The 19,737-nt window shown below is 36.7% G+C and overlaps 1 protein-coding gene across 2 annotated transcripts in view; it reads left to right on the top strand.

The window, feature by feature from the left end:
• The window catches only part of STX17 (syntaxin 17), a 71,756-nt gene that overhangs the window by 29,574 nt on the left and 22,445 nt on the right, over positions 1–19,737 (top strand). For both annotated transcript variants that reach the window (XM_005581198.5, XM_074016978.1), the window contains exon 4: positions 19,350–19,575. In XM_005581198.5, the coding sequence (XP_005581255.1) occupies positions 19,350–19,575 (226 nt within the window). The remainder of the gene's footprint in view (positions 1–19,349; positions 19,576–19,737) is intronic.

Below are 19,737 nucleotides of genomic sequence, written 5' to 3'. Positions count from 1 at the left end.
ATTTTAACCTTCATTTGCTTAATGATTAATGATGTTTCTGTTTTCTTTTGAATTTTGATAAGTTAAAAACAACTTCTCTCTTTTGTTCTCTTTGGTTTTATAACTAAATGTTATAACTAGTTATGGCTTTTTTCCTTCTTTCGTGAATTTTTTATTCCATTTTATCTCCTTGCCTTGCTAGCTAATACCTCTGTTATTTTAGTGGTTCCTTTAGGGTCTTTAGTGTACATCTTATCACAGTTTATTTGCAAGTGGTATTATTCTATTTCACATATGTTTACAAAACTTAACAATACACCTCTATTTCTCCTCTACCAGCCTATATGCTGTTATTCTCATATATTTAGCTTTTATACGTAATATACTTCATAACATTTAAATAGGCATTTTTTAAAAGTGATTTAGATATTAAAGAAAAAAATCTTATATATGTACTGGTGTCATTTCCATTTTTAGTGTGCTTAATGCCTTTATGTAGATCCATATTTCCATCTGGTATGGTTTTCCTTTTGCTGGAAAGATTTCCTTTAACATTTTTGTTAAAGGGAGTGTGATTCTGCTGTGACGAATACTTTGAGTTTTTGTACATCTGAAAAGTTTTTATTTCACCATTGTTTTTAAAAGAAATTTTGCTCTACATACATTGACTTTTTTCTTTCAGTACTTTAAACATGTTCAGCTGTCTTCTCACTTGCATTGTTTCTGATGAGAAATCTCCTTAATTCTTATCATTGTTCCTTTGTTTGTAATGTGTCTCATTTCTCTCACTACTTTTATGATTTTCCTTTAATCACTGGTTTTGGGCACTTTGATTATGATAGGCTTTGGTGGCATTTTCTTCGTGTCTTGTGCTTTGAATTTATCGAGCTTCTTGGACCTCTGGATTTATCGTTTGCATCAAATGTGGAAATTTTTTGGCCATTATTCATATATTTTTCTGTCCCCTCCCTTCTCTTCTCCTTCAAGGGCTCCAGTTACACATATATTAGGTTGCTTGAAGTTATCTGACAGCTCATTGATGCTCTTTTAATTCTTTTTGATTTTTTATCTGTGTGTTTTATTTTGGATAGTGTCTGTTGCCATGCCTTTATGTTTATTAGTCTTAGCAGTGGCAGTGTCTAGTCTGACATTAATCCATTCAATGTTTTCTTCATCTCACTCACATATTGTAGTTTTCTTCTCCAGAATTTTGATTTGAGTCTTTTTTATATCTTCTATGTCTCTAATTAACTTTTTGAACACATGAAATACAATTGCAATAACTATTTTAATATCTTTTTCTACTAATGCTAATATCTATGGCAATTCTATGTCAATTTCAATTCAGTGATTATTTTCCTCATTATGGGTGATGTTTCCTTGTTTCTTTGTGTCTAGTGATCTTCAATTGGGTCTCTTTTACTTTGGTAGGTGCTGGATATTTTAATGTTTTTATAAATCTTATATTTATATAAAACAGTGAGCTTTGTTCTGGAGTGTAGTTAAGTTGCTTTGAAACTGTTTGATCCTTTAGGGTCTTACTCTTATGATCCATTAGGCTTAACTACAGCACTGCTCAGTCTGCGGCTAATTATTTCTCATCATGGGGGCAAAACCTTTTTGAGTGCTCTACTCAATGCCCTGTGAATTAAGAGTTTTCCCATTTTGGCTAGTGGCAACAGGCAATGTCTCCAGTGTTGAGTGAGTGCTGGGTACTATTCCCTCTAACTTGTTCAGGTGGTTCCCTCCCCAGCTTTGGGTAATTTCCTCACATACATGTTCTGATCAGTTCTTTGCTGAATTCTGGTATTTAGTGGCCTCTAAATACTGATGTATCACTGATCCCTCTGCATATTTCCAGGGCTCTCTCTCCCTGTGCTGTACTCTCCTCTCCAATTAAGTGAACTGTGCTCACCTTGGAAAGAACCAGAAGTCATCTATTATTGTTTTGAAATTGCAAATATAGTATACTTAACAATTTTCTTCTCTGGGATAAGAAAACATTAGGATTAAGAAACATTTTGTGATCAAAATTTGAAACTAAATGAAAGAGTTGGAAATTGTTACTACTGTAATAATTCACTGAAGAACATTAACTTGGCTTTTATAGAAATCTCATAAAGGCCAGGCGCAGTGGCTCACACCTGTAATGCTGACAGTTTGGGAGGCCAAGGTGGATGGATCTCCTGAGCTCATGGGTTCAAGACCAGCTTGGGCAACATGGTGAAACTGTCTCTACAAAAAATAGCAAAAAATTAGCTAGGCATGGTGGTGTGTGCTCTGTAGTCCAGCTGCTTGGGAGGCTCAGGTGGGAGGATCTCTTGAGCCTGGGAGATTGAGATTGCAGTGAGCCATGATCATGCCACTGTACTCCAGCCTGGGTGACAGCATGAGACCCTGTCTGGAAGGAAGGAAGGAAGGGAGGGACTTAGGGAGGGACCTGATGAGAGGAAGGGAGGGAAGAAGGAAGGAAGCTACCAGCCTAGCTTTTTCTTCATAATAGTGATAATGTAGAACTTGTTGAGGTCACGGATTTCTGGGATCCACATTAGAGATTCTGATTCAGTAGATTTCAGACCACATTTGGAAAGATACTGCTTTGGAGAAGCTATCCCAGTTCCGTAAGTACACGGATGCACAAAAATAAAATCAGCCATGGAATTTGTAGATGTGAGATGTGACTTTCATGATTTTACTAGGAAACATGTAGAACATTTGAGCTGTTTACTTTTTAATTTTTTAAAAGGGGGATGATTTAAAAGGGAGAAACAATAGAAAAGAGAGGGAATAAGGAGGAGAGTGGAGAAGCAAATGTAGTAGACTGGTTAGCAGAAAAGAAGAAACAAGAAGAAGCAAAACCGACAGAGAATGGTAAAGAAGATACAAGAGTAGATTCCAAAATTAATGCTATTAGGGTATGAGTTGTTTTAGTTTATTGTGAGATTTAGAGGAATTTATAACTTAAATTTTGCCTTAAAATTCTTATGAGCTGATTAATCAGGATTTAGGATCCTTGACCTCTACTCTGATTGGCATAGGTTCTACAGAATCTCAGGGAAGACATTAAATCTAAAACATCATCAGTTGTAAGACACACTGTTATTCTGTATACCTCTAAGAAAGAAAAAAGTACTGCCAGTTAACTATGCACAATGCTTTTTACCATTTATTTTAGGATACTTTCCAATTTTAGAGATGTTAAAATGTGGACAAGATACTGTCTTCTAAAATTGATGAAATACAGTATTTAGAAGGCTCCACCCCCTACCTTGGTCTTTTCCCAATCTATTCTTCCTATTTAGTATGTTCTATTTTCCCAGTATTATTTTTCAGAGACAGCACAAGTCTCCCCTCCTTGAGGAAGCCTACCTAGATCCTTACTGTATGATATGTTTCAGATTTCCTTTGAGCATGTTTCTTCCGCCCCTTTCATTTTGAATATTTCCCCTTAATAGAGAATCAAAGCAAAATAGGAGTTACATAATTCTGCTTTCTCTGCATCATCTGCTAACACTGCACCATCTGCCCCAAGCAGTGGGCCTGAACTTTCTTTCTTGTTGTTACTCTACATGTATTTTTTAAGTCCTTTTTATTGTTCTTAACATTTTCTCATCAACCTCCACTCATTCTGGGCTCTTACTTTACTTACAAGATTCTCCTTGTTTTACAAGTCTCTTAAAATTCTGAACTTATCATAGCACACCTTATGCAACAACCATATTGGATTCTTTAGATGCCACTTTCTTTTCTTTCTTATCAGATTAACTTATTTTTTATTTTTTGAGAGGCAGTCTCACTCTTGTCACCCAGGCTGGAGTGCAGTGGCATGATCTTGGCTTACTGCAACCACCACCTCCCGGGTTCAAGTGAGTCTTCTGCCTCAGCCTCCCAAGTAGCTGGGATTATGGGTGCCGACCAACATATCCGGATAATTTTTGTATTTTTAATAGAGATGGGGTTTCACCATGTTGACTAGGCTGGTCTCAAACTCCTGACCTCAAGTGATCTGCCCGCCTCGGCCTCCCAAGGTGCTGGGAGTACAGGTGTGAGCTTAACTGTTTTTATAGTGTCAGATTAACTTGTTTGTATAGTGTAAGAATTTTACTTTTTTTTTTTTTGAGATGGAGTCCCGCTCTGTCACCCAGGCTGGAGTGCAGTGGTGTGATCTCAGCTCACTGCAACCTCCACCCGCCGGCTTCAAGCAATTCCCCTGCCTCAGCCTCCCAAGTAGCTGGAATTACAGGCGCATGCCACCACGCCTGGCTAATTTTTTTGTATTTTTAGTAGGGATGGGGTTTCTTCATGTTGTCCAGACTGGTGTCAAACTCCTGACCTCAGGCAATCTGCCTACCTCGGCCTCCCAAAGTGCTGGGATTACAGGCGTGAGCCACCGCGCCTGGCCTAGAATTTTACTTTTTAGAAACTTTATCTCTTTTTCAAAAAACTTTATTACAGTATGATTTCTGCTATGGCATCATACAGCTTTTTTCTTTAAACTTGATCAAATTCTCTTTCCTAAAGAATCGCTAATCCTAGTGTTCCTTCAAATTCTTGTGAACTGAAAGATGGCATCATGGTTTCTCTCTCATGCGTCTCACTTCCACTTCATTATTTTATGCTTGTATGTCAGAATTAATTCCAAAGGAGTAGTTATTTTCATTATTTCTTCCACCTAATGAAACATGGAATGTTTCGTATGCTAGTGACTTACACTTTTCTAGGGAAGAATTTTAGTTGGTTTCTTGATAGTTGGGAGATCCATGTTGTTGGACTACTACTTTGCCACTTTGTGGAAAGTATTAAGAAAGCATTCATTCTTTTACCATATTGATTAAATCATATCATATGCCAGGGACCAAACGTGGCCATTAGGATATTTGACAAAGAAATTAGACACAATCCTCGTTCTTAGAAACTTTACAGTTTAGTTGAATGTTAATATCCTTATCCAATATACTTCCATAATAAAATTCCTACTCAGTTTTACCCCTACTCAAATGCTTCAACCTTGTTTCTGTCCTGAGGTTAATTGACTATACAAGGCAATATAGTATTATTTTCTGAAAGTATTTTTTAAACTTTTTATTGTGAAATATAATTTACATATTCTAAAAAATGCCTAAAATATAAATATACACCTAAATTATTATACTGTGAACACTCATGTATCACTGCTCAGATCAAGAAATAGACAGTTGCTAGTATCCTGGAAGCCCATAGCCTCTTCCCAATTACAACCACCTTTTCCCCTGCAAAAGTAATCACTATCTTGATTTATATGGTAAATACTTTGTACCTTTTGTATATAATTTTACTGCCAAAGTGTGTCCTTAAGACTGTAGTTTAATTTAGCCTGTTTTTGAACATTATATAAATTGAATTAAACAAGATATCCTTTGTGTCTGGCTTGTCATTTACCTATGTTTTTGCCTATAACAATAGTTTATCCATTTTCATTGCTGTATGCTATTTAATGAATATACCATATGTATCCATTCTGTTGATGGACATTTGAGTTGTTCAGTTTATATTATAAATGCTGTTAACATTCTTGTATATTTTTACGCATGTGCACATATTTCTGTTGAGTGTATTCCTAGGACAGGAATTGTTGGTTCCTTGAGCATACTTATTTTCAACTTTAGTAAGTAATGCCAAGCTATTTTCCAAAACAGTAATGTTAATTTTACATTCCTTCCAGCAGTGAATACAATACTGTGGGCACCACATCCTTACCAATACCAATATTTAGTATTGTCAGACTTTAATTTTAGCTGTTCTGGTGGGTAAGTTAATTGTGGTTTTAATTTACATTTACCTGATTATTCATGAGATTAACTTTTCATGTGTTTATGAGACATGCCCATTTAGAGTTCTTGCCTACATTTCTGTGGGTTGTTTGTATTTTTTTGTATTGATTTGTAAGACTTCTTTATATGTTCTGCCTATGACCCCTTTATCGGTCATATGTGTTGCAGTTATCTTCTGCCACTCAGTGGTTTACTTTTTCACTGTCTTAGTGGTGTTTCTTGATGACTAGAAGCTCATTTAATTTAAAGGTTATCAATCTTTTATAGTTGGTGATTTTGTGCCATGTTTACTTTTATTTTTATTTTTTAGAGATGGGATCTCCCTTTGTCACCCAGGCTGGAGTGCAGTGGTGCAATCATAGCTCACTGCTGTCTCGAACTCCTGGGCTCAAGGGTTCTTCCGTGTTTAAGAAGTCTTTCCTACCCAGGGTTACAAAGATATTCTTCTATTTAAAAGTGTTATTGTTTTGCCTTTCACATTTAAGTCTACAGTCCATCTGATTGATTACTGTATATGGTGTGAAGTGGTATATCCAACTTCGTTTCTTTTTTTTATAAGGATACCCAGATTACTAAGCCTAATGTTTTGAAAACTTCATTTTTTTCCCCAGCATTGCTCTGTAGTGCTACTTTTGTCATAAGTCAAGTGCATATATGTTTGGTTTGTTTCTGGGCTGTTTCACTGTGTGTTTGTCTATTCTTGCACTAATGCCATACTCTCTTAATTACTATGGCTCTATAATGAGTTTTGATATCTAACAGAGGAAATTCTCCTACTTCCTACTTCAGAAGTGATTTAGATAGTCTCAGCCCTGTGCATTTTCGTATACATTTTAGAATCAGCTTATCAAGTTTCACCAAAACAAAACAAATTATCAATTAACCTTTTGTAAATTTATTTGAATTTATTGAATCCCTATATTTGTTTTTGTTTGTTCATTTGTTTGTTTCTTTGTTTTGAGATGCAATCTTACTCTGTCACCCAGGCTGGAGTGCAGTGGCTCCATCTCCGCTCACTGCAAGCTCTGCCTCCCGGATTCAAGTGATTCTTCTGCCTCGGCCTCCCAAGTAGCTGGGACTACAGGCACATGCCACCTCGTCTGGCTGATTTTTGTTTTTGTTTTATTGAGTCGGAGTCTCACTCTGTCACCCAGGCTGGAGTGCAGTGGTGCAATCTTGGCTCACTGCAACCTCCGCCTCCTGGGTTCAAAAGATTCTCCTGCCTCAGCCTTCCGAGTAGCTGGGATTACAGGTGCCCACCACCACACCCAGCTAACTTTTTGTATGTTTAGTAGAGACGGGGTTTCACCATGTTTGTCAGGCTGGTCTCGAACTCCTAACCTCAGATGATCCGCCCTCCTCAGCCTCCCAAAGTGTTAGGATTACAGGCATGAGCCACTGCGCCCAGCCAGCATTTTTAATTTCCATTGTGATTTCTTCTCTGACTTGTGGGTTATTTAGAAATATGTCTTTCTTCATTATTGGACATGAAATATTTAGATATATTTTATGAATGATTTCAAGTTTAATTTTATTATGATCAGAGTACATGGTCTGTATGATGTCAGTGTAATATTTTTGAAATTTGTCAAAACTTCCTTTAAGACTCAATATATAATCCATTTTTATAAATGTTCTCCATGTGTATTTGTATGTTTTTTACATGTGTATCCTCACCTTGTTGGTTGTAGTGTTCTGTATAATTTATATATAGTTTGTGTTAAACTTATTGTTCAAATCCTCTATATTAACTTACATCCTTTTGTCCATTTGTTCTGTTAATTACTTAAAGGCGTTAAAGCCTTCCCTTAAGATTGTGGATTTGTTTAAATTTTTCTTTATAGTTCTTGTCCGGTTTTGCATTATTATGTATTGTGGGTATGTTATTAGGTATACTTAACTTAGGTATTATTATATATTCATGGTACAGGTATTGAAACTGATTCTCTTTGTTTTTAGTAATGTTTTGGCTTTAAAGTCTGTTTTTTCTCATATTGCTACAGCAGGTTTTCTTTGGAGAGGAGATGTTAGGGTTAAAGTGATTTATCTTTTTCATCTTTTTACATTGAACCTTTATGTTTTAGATACAATCTATGTTTTATGTTTATGCTTTAGATACAATTGCTTAAGTTTTTTAAAATTCAGTCTATAAATCTTCGTTTTGTAACTGGAATATTTATCTCATTTTTAATTAATGTAATTATTGATATATTTAGGTTTAAATCTTTCACCTTATTGTGTGCTTTCTATTTCTTACACATATTTTTTATCTCCATATTTACTTTCTTTTGTATTGATCTTTTTTTTTTATTATTGTACTTTAAGTTCTAGGGTACATGTGCATAACGTGCAGGTTTGTTACATATGTATACTTGTACCATGTTGGCGTGCTGCACCCATCAACTCGTCAGCACCCATCAACTCGTCCTTTACATCAGGTATAACTCCCAATGCCATCCGTCCCCGCTTTCCCATCCCCATAATAGGCCCCGGTGTGTGATGTTCCCCTTCCCGAGTCCAAGTGATCTCATTGTTCAGTTCCCACCTATGAGTGAGAACATGGGGTTTTTGGTTTTCTGTTCTTGCGATAGTTTGCTGAGAATGATGGTTTCCAGCTGCATCCATGTCCCTACAAAGAACACAAACTCATCCTTTTTTATGGCTACATAGTATTCCATGGTGTATATGTGCCACATTTTTTTAATCCAGTCTGTCACTGATGGACATTTGGGTTGATTCCAAGTCTTTCCTATTGTGAATAGTGCCACAGTGAACATACGAGTGCATGTGTCTTTATAGCAGCATGATTTATAATCCTTTGGGTATATACTCAGTAATGGGATGGCTGGGGTCATATGGTATTTCTAGTTTTAGATCCTTGAGGAATCGCCACACTGTTTTCCATAGTGGTTGAACTAGTTTACAATCCCACCAACAGTGTAAAAGTGCTCCTATTTCTCCACATCCTCTACAGCACCTGTTGTTTCCTGACTTTTTAATGATTGCCATTCTAACTGGTGTGAGATGGTATCTCATTGTGGTTTTGATTTGCATTTCTCTGATGGCCAGTGATGATGAGCATTTTTTCGTGTGCCTGTTGGCTGTATGCATGTCTTCTTTTGAGAAATGTCTGTTCATATCCCTTGCCCACTTTTTGATGGGGTTGTTTGTTTTTTTCTTGTAAATTTGTTTGAGTTCTTTGTAGGTTCTGGATATTAGCCCTTTATCAGATGAGTATGTGGCAAAAATCTTCTCCCATTCTGTAGGTTGCCTGTTCACTCTGATGGTAGTTTCTTTTGCTGTGCAGAAGCTCTTTAGTTTAATGAGATCCCATTTGTCACTTTTGGCTTTTGTTGCCATTGCTTTTGATGTTTTAGACATGAAGTCCTTGCCCATGCCTATGTCCTGAATGGTATTACCTAGGTTTTCTTCTAGGGTTTTTATGGTATTAGGTGTAACATTTAAGTCTCTAATCCATCTTGAATTAATTTTCGTATAAGGAGTAAGGAAAGGATCTAGTTTCAGCTTTCTACTTATGGCTAGCCAATTTTCCCAGCACCATTTATTAAATAGGGAATCCTTTCCCCATTTCTTGTTTTTCTCAGGTTTGTCAAAGATCAGATGGCTGTATATGTGTGGTATTATTTCTGAGGACTCTGTTCTTTTCCATTGGTCTAGATCTCTGTTTTGGTACCAGTACCATGCTGTTTTGGTTACTGTAGCCTTGTAGTATAGTTTGAAGTCAGGTAGCGTGATGCCTCCAGCTTTGTTCTTTTGACTTAGGATTGTCTTGGAGATGCGGGCTCTTTTTTGGTTCCATATGAACTTTAAAGCAGTTTTTTCCAATTCTGTGAAGAAACTCATTGGTAGCTTGATGCGGATGGCATTGAATCTATAAATTATCTTGGGCAGTATGGCCATTTTCACGATATTGATTCTTCCTATCCATGAGCATGGTATGTTCTTCCATTTGTTTGTGTCCTCTTTTATTTCACTGAGCAGTGGTTTGTAGTTCTCCTTGAAGAGGTCCTTTACATCCCTTGTAAGTTAGATTCCTAGGTATTTTATTCACTTTGAAGCAATTGTGAATGGAAGTTCATTCTTGATTTGGCTCTCTGTTTGTCTATTACTGGTATATAAGAATGCTTGTGATTTTTGCACATTAATTTTGTATCCTGAGACTTTGCTGAAGTTGCTTATCAGCTTAAGGAGATTTTGGGCTGAGATGATGGGGTTTTCTAAATATACAATCATGTCATCTGCAAAGAGGGACAATTTGACTTCTTCTTTTCCTAACTGAATACCCTTTACTTCTTTCTCTTCCCTGATTGCCCTAGCCAGAACTTCCAACACTATGTTGAATAGGAGTGGTGAGAGAGGGCATCCCTATCTTGTGCCAGTTTTCAAAGGGAATGCTTCCAGTTTTTGCCCATTCAGTATGATATTGGCTGTGGGTTTGTCATAAATAGCTCTTATTATTTTAAGATATGTTCCATCAGTATCAAATTTATGGAGAGTTTTTAGCATGAAGGGCTGTTGAATTTTGTCAAAGGCCTTTTCTGCATCTATTGAGATAATCATGTGGTTTTTGTCTTTGGTTCCGTTTATGTGCTGGATTACGTTTATTGATTTGCGTATGTTGAACCAGCCTTGCATCCCAGGGATGAAGCCCACTTGATCATGGTGGATAAGCTTTTTAATGTGCTGCTGGATTCGGTTTGCCAGTATTTTATTGAGGATTTTTGCATCGATGTTCATCAGGGATATTGGTCTAAAATTCTCTTTTTTTGTTATGTCTCTGCCAGGCTTTGGTATCAGGATGATGTTGGCCTCATAAAATGAGTTAGGGAGGATTCCCTCTTTTTCTATTGATTGGAATAGTTTCAGAAGGAATGATACCAGCTCCTCCTTGTACCTCTGGTAGAATTCAGCTGTGAATCCATCTGGCCCTGGACTTTTTTTCATTGGTAGGCTATTTAGTATTGCCTCAATTTCAGAGCCTGCTATTGGTCTATTCAGGGATTCAACTTCTTCCTGGTTTAGTGTTGGGAGAGTGTAAGTGTCCAGGAAATTATCCATTTCTTCTAGATTTTCTAGTTTATTTGCATAGAGGTGTTTGTAGTATTCTCTGATGGTAGTTTGTATTTCTGTGGGATCGGTGGTGATATCCCCTTTATCCTTTTTTATTGCGTCTATTTGATTCTTCTCTCTTTTCTTCTTTATTAGTCTTGCTATTGGTCTATCAATTTTGTTGATCTTTTCAAAAAACCAACTCCTGGATTCATTGATTTTTTGGAGGATTTTTTGTGTCTCCATCTCCTTCAGTTCTGCTCTGATCTTAGTTATTTTTTGCCTTCTGCTAGCTTTTGAATGTGTTTGCTCTTGCTTCTCTAGTTCTCTTAATTGTGATGTTAGAGTGTCAATTTTAGATCTTTCCAGCTTTCTCTTGTGGGCATTTAGTGTTATAAATTTCCCTCTACACACTGCTTTAAATGTGTCCCAGAGATTCTGGTATGTTGTATCTTTGTTCTCATTTGTTTCAAAGAACATCTTTATTTCTGCCTTCATTTTGTTATGTACCCAGTAGTCATTCAGGAGCAGGTTGTTCAGTTTCCATGTAGTTGAGCAGTTTTGATTGTTTCTTAGTCCTGAGTTCTAGTTTGATTGCAGTGTGGTCTGAGAGACAGTTTGTTATAATTTCTGTTCTTTTACATTTGCCGAGGAGTGCTTTACTTCCAATTATGTGGTCAATTTTGGAATAAGTGCGATGTGGTGCTGAGAAGAATGTATATTCTGTTGATTTGGGGTGGAGAGTTCTGTAGCTGTCTATTAGTTCCGCTTGGTGCAGAGATTAGTTCAATTTCTGGATATCCTTGTTAACTTTCTGTCTCGTTGATCTGTCTAATGTTGACAGTGGGGTGTTGAAGTCTCCCATTATTATTGTATGGGAGTCTAAGTCTCTTTGTAAGTCTCTAAGGACTTGCTTTATGAATCTGGGTGCTGCTGTATTGGGTGCATATATATTTAGGATAGCTAGCTCTTCCTGTTGAATTGATCCCTTTACCATTATGTAATGGCCTTCTTTGTCTCTTTTGATCTTTGATGGTTTAAAGTCTGTTTTATCAGAGACTAGGATTGCAACCCCTGCTTTTTTTTTTTCTCCATTTGCTTGGTAGATCTTCCTCCATCCCTTAATATGAGCCTATGTGTGTCTCTGCATGTGAGATGGGTCTCCTGAATACAGCAAACTGATGGGTCTTGACTCTATCCAATTTGCCAGTCTTTTAATTGGACCATTTAGTCCATTTAGATTTAAGGTTAATATTGTTACATGTGAACTTGATCCTGTCATTATGATATTAACTGGTTATTTTGTTCGTTAGTTGATGCAGTTTCTTCCTAGCATCGATGGTCTTTACATTTTGGCATGTTTTTGCAATGGCTGGTACCAGTTGTTCCTTTCCATATTTAGTGCTTCCTTCAGGGTCTCTTGTAAGGCAGGCCTGGTGGTGACAAAATCTCTAAGCATTTGCTTATCTGTAAGGGATTTTATTTCTCCTTCACTTATGAAACTTAGTTTGGCTGGATATGAAATTCTGGGTTGAAAATTGTTTTCTTTAAGAATGTTGAATATCGGCCCCCATCTCTTCTGGCTTGTAAAGTTTCTGCCGAGAGATCCGCTGCTAATCTGATGGGCTTCCCTTTGTAGGTAACCCCACCTTTCTCTCTGGCTGCCCTTAACAGTTTTTCCTTCATTTCAACTTTGGTGAATCTGACAATTATGTGTCTTGGAGTTGCACTTCTCGAGGAGTATCTTTGTGGCGTTCTCTGTATTTCCTGAATTTGAATGTTGGCCTGCCTTACTAGGTTGGGGAAGTTCTCCTGGATGATATCCTGAAGAGTGTTTTCCAACTTGGTTCCATTTTCCCCCCTCACTTTCAGGCACCCCAATCAGACATAGATTTGGTCTTTTCACATAATCCCATACTTCTTGAAGGCTTTGTTCATTTCTTTTTCCTCTTTTTTCTTTAGACTTCTCTTCTCACTTCATTTCATTCATTTGATCCTCTATCGCTGATACTCTTTCTTCCAGTCGATCGAGTTGGTTACTGAAGCTTGTGCATTTGTCACGTATTTGTCGTGTCATGGTTTTTATCTCTGTCAGTTCGTTTATGGCCTTCTCTGCATTGATTATTCTAGTTATCCATTCTTCCATTCTTTTTCCAAGACTTTTAGTTTCTTTGCGCTGGGTACGTAGTTCCTCCTTTAGCTCTGAGAAGTTTGATGGACTGAGACCTTCTTCTCTCAACTCGTCAAAGTCTTTCTCCGTCCAGCTTTGATCCGTTGCTGGCGATGAGCTGCGTTCCTTTGGAGGGGGAGATGTGCTCTTATTTTTTGAATTTCCAGCTTTTCTGCCCTGCTTTTTCCCCATCTTTGTGGTTTTATCTGCCTTTGGTCTTTGATGATGGTGACGTACTAATGGGGTTTTGGTGTGGGTGTCTTTCCTGTTTGATAGTTTTCCTTCCAACAGTCAGGACCCTCAGCTGTAGGTCTGTTGGAGATTGCTTGAGGTCCATTCCAGACCCTGTTTGCCTGGGTATCAGCAGCAGAGGCTGCAGAAGATAGAATATTGCTGAACAGTGCGTGTACCTGTCTGATTCTTGCTTTGGAAGCTTCGTGTCAGGGGTGTGCCCCGCTGTGTGAGGTGTGGGGTGTCGGTCTGCCCCTAGTGGGGGATGTCTCCCATTTAGGCTACTCAGGGGTCAGGGACCCACTTTAGCAGGCAGTCTGTCCGTTCTCAGATCTCAGCCTCCGTGTTGGGAGATCCACTGCTCTCTTCAAAGCTGTCAGACAGGGTCGTTTGCGTCTGCAGAGGTTTCTGCTGCTGTTTTTTTTGTTTAGCTGTGCCCTGTCCCCAGAGGTGGAGTCTACAGAGACAGGCAGGCCTCCTTGAGCTGCTGTGGGCTCCACCCAGTTCGGGCTTTCCAGTGGCTTTGTTTACCTAGTTAAGCCTCAGCAATGGCGGGCGCCCAGCCTCACTGCTGCCTTGCTGTTAGTTCACAGACTGCTGTGCTAGCAATGAGGGAGGCTCTGCGGGCATGACCCTCTCGGCCAGGTGTGGGATATAATCTCCTGCTGTGCCGTTTGCTAAGACCCTTGGTAAAGCGCAGTATTGGGGTGGGAGTTACCCGATTTTCCAGATGTTGTGTGTCTCAGTTCCCCTGGCTAGGATAAGGGATTCCTCTCCCCTTTGTGCTTCCCAGGTGAGGCGATGCCTCGCCCTGCTTCAGCTCTCGCTGGTCGGGCTGCAGCAGCTGACCAGCACTGATTGTCCGGCACTCCCTAGTGAGATGAACCGGTACCTCAGTTGAAAATGCAGAAATCACCCGTCTTCTGTGTCGCTGGTGCTGGGAGCTGGAGACTGGAGCTGTTCCTATTCGGCCATCTTGCCCCGCCCCTGATCTTTTTTTTTAGTTTATCTAATTTTTTCCTTTGTAGTTTAGGAACTACATTTGAGCCTTCTGCATGGATTTCACCAACCATGGAACAAAAATATATTTAAAAAAGAATGGATAGTTGCATCTGTACTGACTCTTTTCCTTGTCACTGTTCCCTATGAAAGTACTGTATAACAACTATTTATATAGTATTTACATTGTATTAGGTATTATAAGTAACCTAGAGATAAAGTATACAGGAGGATATTCATAGATTATATGCAAATATGACACCATTTTATGTAAGAGTTTGAACATCTATGGATTTTTGGTATTCGCAGGGAGTCCTTGAACCAATCCTCCATGGATACCTAAGAATAAATGTATATACTTTTACTGGAAATTACAACATACATATTTGACTTAGAAGTATAGATAATATCAGTTCCTTAGACTATTTTAGTTCCATGTATGCCCTGCAACTCAAGTGCTATTTTTATGTAAATATTTCTAAACCCCACAGACATTATTATTGTTGTTTTAGTAGAGTTACTGGTCATCTAGATTTACCCACTTTTTAGCTTATTTTCATTCCTGTTCATTTCTTTTTGCATTTCCAACTTTATATCTGGGATTAATGGTTATTTTTGAAGGTCACCATTTAATATTTCTCTTACTGAAGGCAAATTCTCTCAGCTTTTGTTTGTCTAAAAATATTTTTATTTTACCTGTGGTCTTGAAAGATATTTTTGCAGCATATAGAACTTTAGGTTAGTAGTAATTTACTTTCTATACTTTGAATATATTGTTCCATTTTCTTTAGGCTTTTGTTATTGCTGTTGATAAGTCATTATAATGTTACTGTTTCTTTGCAAGATACTTTTGTCTGTAGCGCTTTTAAACATCTTTTCTCCTTCTTTTTCTCTCTTCTGGCTAGGTGTATTTTTCCTTTTATTTATTCTTCTCAGGATTTGTTGACCTTGAATTGTGGATGGATGTTTTTCTTCAATGTTTTGAAAATTCTCAGTCATTATGTATTCAAATTCATTTTCTGTCTTCTTCTGGAATTCTAAGTAAATGTATATTGTACCCTTTTCTAACTATATCTTCTGTATTTCTTAACTTTTCTTCTCTATTTTTCACTTTCCTTGTTTCTATTTTACATAGTTTTACATAGATACTTTTTACATAGTTTCTTCAGATCTGTTTTCCAGTTTATATCTTTCTTGAACTGGGCCTAATATGAAGCTAAACTCATTTATTAAATTCTTTTGAACACTATTTTAAAATTATAGAATATTCATTAAAAAACCTGCATGTTGCTTTTTATAGTTTCCAGTGGTCTGCTAAATTTTCAAGCTTTATTTTTATGCCTTTGAACAAAATAACTGTAGTTTTATAGACTACATTTGCTCATTCCCATATTACATGTCCTTTTGGATGTTTCTGTTCCTTGTTGTTTTGCTGTTTCTTCCTCACGCTGCATATGTCCTCATGTGCTTGATAATCTTTGATTGATTGGTGGACATTTTATTTCAAACATTATTTATAGAAATTATTTGAAGCTAGGGATGATGTTATCTTCCTCCAGATATTTTCATTTGCTCTCCTAAGCCCCTGGGGGCGCTAACTTTCCTAGATTATTTTTATCCAGTTTTAGAGCTTAAGGTTTTTTATGAGCTACTGGAGACTGGAAGCCAGTCTGCAGTTCTTGCAAGGGCTGTTTTATTTTAGGATTACCTGTGTTCTTAGGGTGGAGCTCTGACGATCCCAGCCAAAAGTACCAGAGTCGTTATACTTAGCAGGTCCTGGCATGGAAATTTAAATCCAAGCTTTGTGAGCTTGTACTCTGGTATGCAAATACTCCCAAAGCAAATGTGGCCCTGAGTTCAGGACTCATCTCTCTAGATTTCTGTCTTTGCCCAACTGTTGTCCTATAGTTACTTACTATCTTGTTTACTTTCAGATACTTTTCAAGTTTTTTTTTTTCCTTTTCGTTTGTTTTGTGATTTGATTTTTGTTCAACTTTTTAAGTAGCCATTAGTGGGAAGGTTAGTCTGAATCACCTAGCCTGTTGTTTTTAGAAGCAGAAACACCTAACTTTATGTTCTTCACATATGGTTTTACCATCCTGTTCCCTCTATTTGATTTTAGAGAGATTCCCTTGTTGCCCTATCCAATGTAGTAGCTCCTAACTACATATAACTGTTGAGCACTTAAAGTGTAGCCAGTTTGAACTGAGATGTGCTGTGAATGTAAAATATTACCAGATTTCTAAGACTTACTACAAATAAAACAATTTAAAATATTTTGTTAATAATTTTTATAATTGCATATTAAAATAGTATTTTAGCTATGTTAGGTTAAATAAAAATATTATTAAAATTAATTTCCCTTGTTTCTTTTTACTTTTTAAATGTAATTTTTGAAATTTTTAAATTACATATGTGGCTTGTGTGTGTAGTTTGCATTATATTTGTGTTGGATGGTGTTTGCTATGTAATAAAGTAGTTAAGAACATAAGATCTGTGGCCTGGATTTGATTCCTGCCTGTACTATTTACTAGCAGTGTAATCTTGGGCTACTTGTTGAGCTTCTTGCTTTAATTTTCTCTTCTGTAAAATGAGAATAATAGTAATACCCATTTCAAAGATATATTGCAAGAGGAAGATAAAAGATATAAAGCAGTCAGCACAATGGATAACTTTAAGTGTTGATAAAAATTTAGCCATTATTTATGTTTTTGTTATTGTTTATGTTATTATAGTATCAGATTTTATACTTCAGTGGGTTTTTTCTTCCTCTCCCTCAAAATTTTCCACATTACTCATAGTAATAGAGTTCTCAGCTGGCTACTGTAATTTGACTGGGGACAGGCATATGTACAAATTATATAAGAGAGGAAGATGTCACAAACAAATACTCATTAAGTTTGACTGTAGAAAATTTTTAACGCTCCTCCAAGATAATATTACCTAAAATATTTCTGTAGACTGGCAACTATACAACCAAGCTTTATAATTATGGTCCAGAAAGGAGTCACACAGCCAGGAAATGGTGGTGTGTGGCAAACAGTATTGTTCTGGGACTTGAGGCCTGGGCTGTAGTCCTAATTCAGTGAGATGACATGCAGGACTGGCAGCATGTGGAGAAATAGGCACTGTGTTTATCTAGACTCCAGTTTCCTTATTGTAAAATTGTGAGATTGGATTAGATGCTCACCTATGCCGTTGTATAATTTTAACATATTAATACCTACATTTCACATATTTTGAATCTACAGTTTAATTATCCTTAGGTTTTTGAGCTCATATTAGAATGGTAAGAGACTGAAGATAAGGTTACAGGAAGTATGGTAAGATAGAGGTGCAGTTTTTTCACCCAGAAAAGTCTTACAAGATGCTTTAGGTTGTAACTAAACTATTTTTTTTTTCTAGAATTGACTTTAATTTTACTACAGTAAAATGGAAACTTTAGATTGTATGATATTAAGATACTATATAGATAGGCATTATGGTTTTAGTTTAGTGGAAAGATTGCTGGCCCTATAGGAATACCTGGGTTTTCAACCCCAGTGTCGCCACTAGATAACCAAGTAAATCCTAAACAGATTTTTTTTGTTTTGCTTTTTCTATATGTAATAATTTAGACTATAGCAATATAACACCTCACTCAGAGTATGCACTTGAAAAATTAATTAACATGTACTGGTCTGTCTACTGTATAGGATTTGCATTAATATTGTGAAAACACTTTAGGGGAAAATAATTTAAAATATATGAATAGACATATAACTTTTTTGAAACATCTTACTTTGATTATTTTTGCAAATTTGTCCTATTTAATCTTAAAGGGATAGTTTCTTTGTTTTCAAAGTATAGACCATTGAGAAAGAGGGAAAGCTCCCTGGTATATTTTATGAAGCTAGCACAACCTTAAACCTGTTAAAGCAAGTTTAAACCTAATAAAGATAGTAGAAATACACAAACTGTGTACATGCACACATGTGTATACACACACACACACCCCCCATGTGCTAAAGTTTCAGATAAAATACTAGCAAGTGAATTCAGCATTGTGTTTAAAAATTATGTATATAGACTAGAAAGGATTTATCCCAGGAATATAAAGATGAGTCTACACTACAAAATCTATACATAATTCATTACAGCAACATATTAGAGGAAAATTTATGACTAAGCCAGTAGGTATTTCTCAAAAAGAAGGAAAATCATTTGATAAAAAAAATCTAACAACTTCATTCATAGGGCAGTGCAGAGTAAAGCAACAGTGAGATGACATGCAGGACTGGCAGCATGTGGAGAAATAGGCAATCATACTTTGATGCTAGTGTGAAGTGTTACTGCTTTTTGGGAAAAAAACAATAGCTTCTGAAATAAAAATGCACATTATCATTTGAATATTCCTGTTTCTGAGAGTCTTTCCTACACAAAATAACATATTAATATTAGTATATACTAGAATAATATATACTAATATAGTAAATTAGGACTTATATGCAAGGATATTTGTTTCATAGTTTGTAATAACTAAAAATTGGAAACAACACGAATGACTGTTGATCACCGAAGGAGTGATTGAGTAAATTCTTCTGTGCTTACACTGTGGAATATAGTGTAACCATTGAGCAGGAGGAATGGTATTGTTGAGTATGGAATGACAAATTATAGATTACTGTGTATAATGTAATCCATTTTTTTAATAAAAAGGGAGAAGCCTTATATATGTTAAATGTGTGCATGAACCGTGAGAAATGTGTGGGAGGATTGGGTTAAGAGGGGGTGGGATAGGTGAAGTGAGAAAATCGTTTTTATTTCATATGCTTCTGTAGTGTTTGATTTATTGTGAAGAGCATTTATCTTTGTATAACCACATTTAATGAAGGAAAAATGCTAAATAAATTCAAAGTATGAGCATGTGGTTTCTAAAGATGCTGGATTTGGCCAGCCAGAGACATGGAAAATGTAAAAGTATTATGCTACACCTTCTATTTTGGAGATATTTGTAATAATTTCCATCCACAACTATTATAACATTACTTCTGAAAAGAAAGATACTTTATACTAAGAAATGGTGGCATTAATGATTTTTTCTTTTATAGCAACTCCGATCCAATATCCGAGAAATTGAGAAGCTTTGTTTGAAAGTCCGAAAGGATGACCTAGTACTTCTGAAGAGAATGATAGATCCTGTTAAAGAAGAAGCATCAGCAGCAACAGCAGAATTTCTCCAACTCCATTTGGAATCTGTAGAAGAACTTAAGAAGCAATTTAATGATGAAGAAATTTTGCTACAGCCTCCTTTGACCAGATCCATGACTGTTGGTGGTAACGTATTGTACTAAATCTTATTCTCAGTCACAGTAATGCAGTTAATTAAAGCTCACCTCCTTGAGTAGATACTGAATTACCTATAGGTCTTCAAGGATCATTCGCTATCCCAATATGCTAAATGCTTGGACCCTGATCAGTGTTCCCGGAAATGTGTAC

This window comes from Macaca fascicularis, chromosome 15 (genome assembly GCF_037993035.2).
Source record: "Macaca fascicularis isolate 582-1 chromosome 15, T2T-MFA8v1.1".
NCBI lineage: Eukaryota > Metazoa > Chordata > Mammalia > Primates > Cercopithecidae > Macaca > Macaca fascicularis.
The sequence above is the reverse complement of the archived record's forward strand: the minus strand, read 5'-3'. Positions and strand labels throughout refer to the sequence as shown.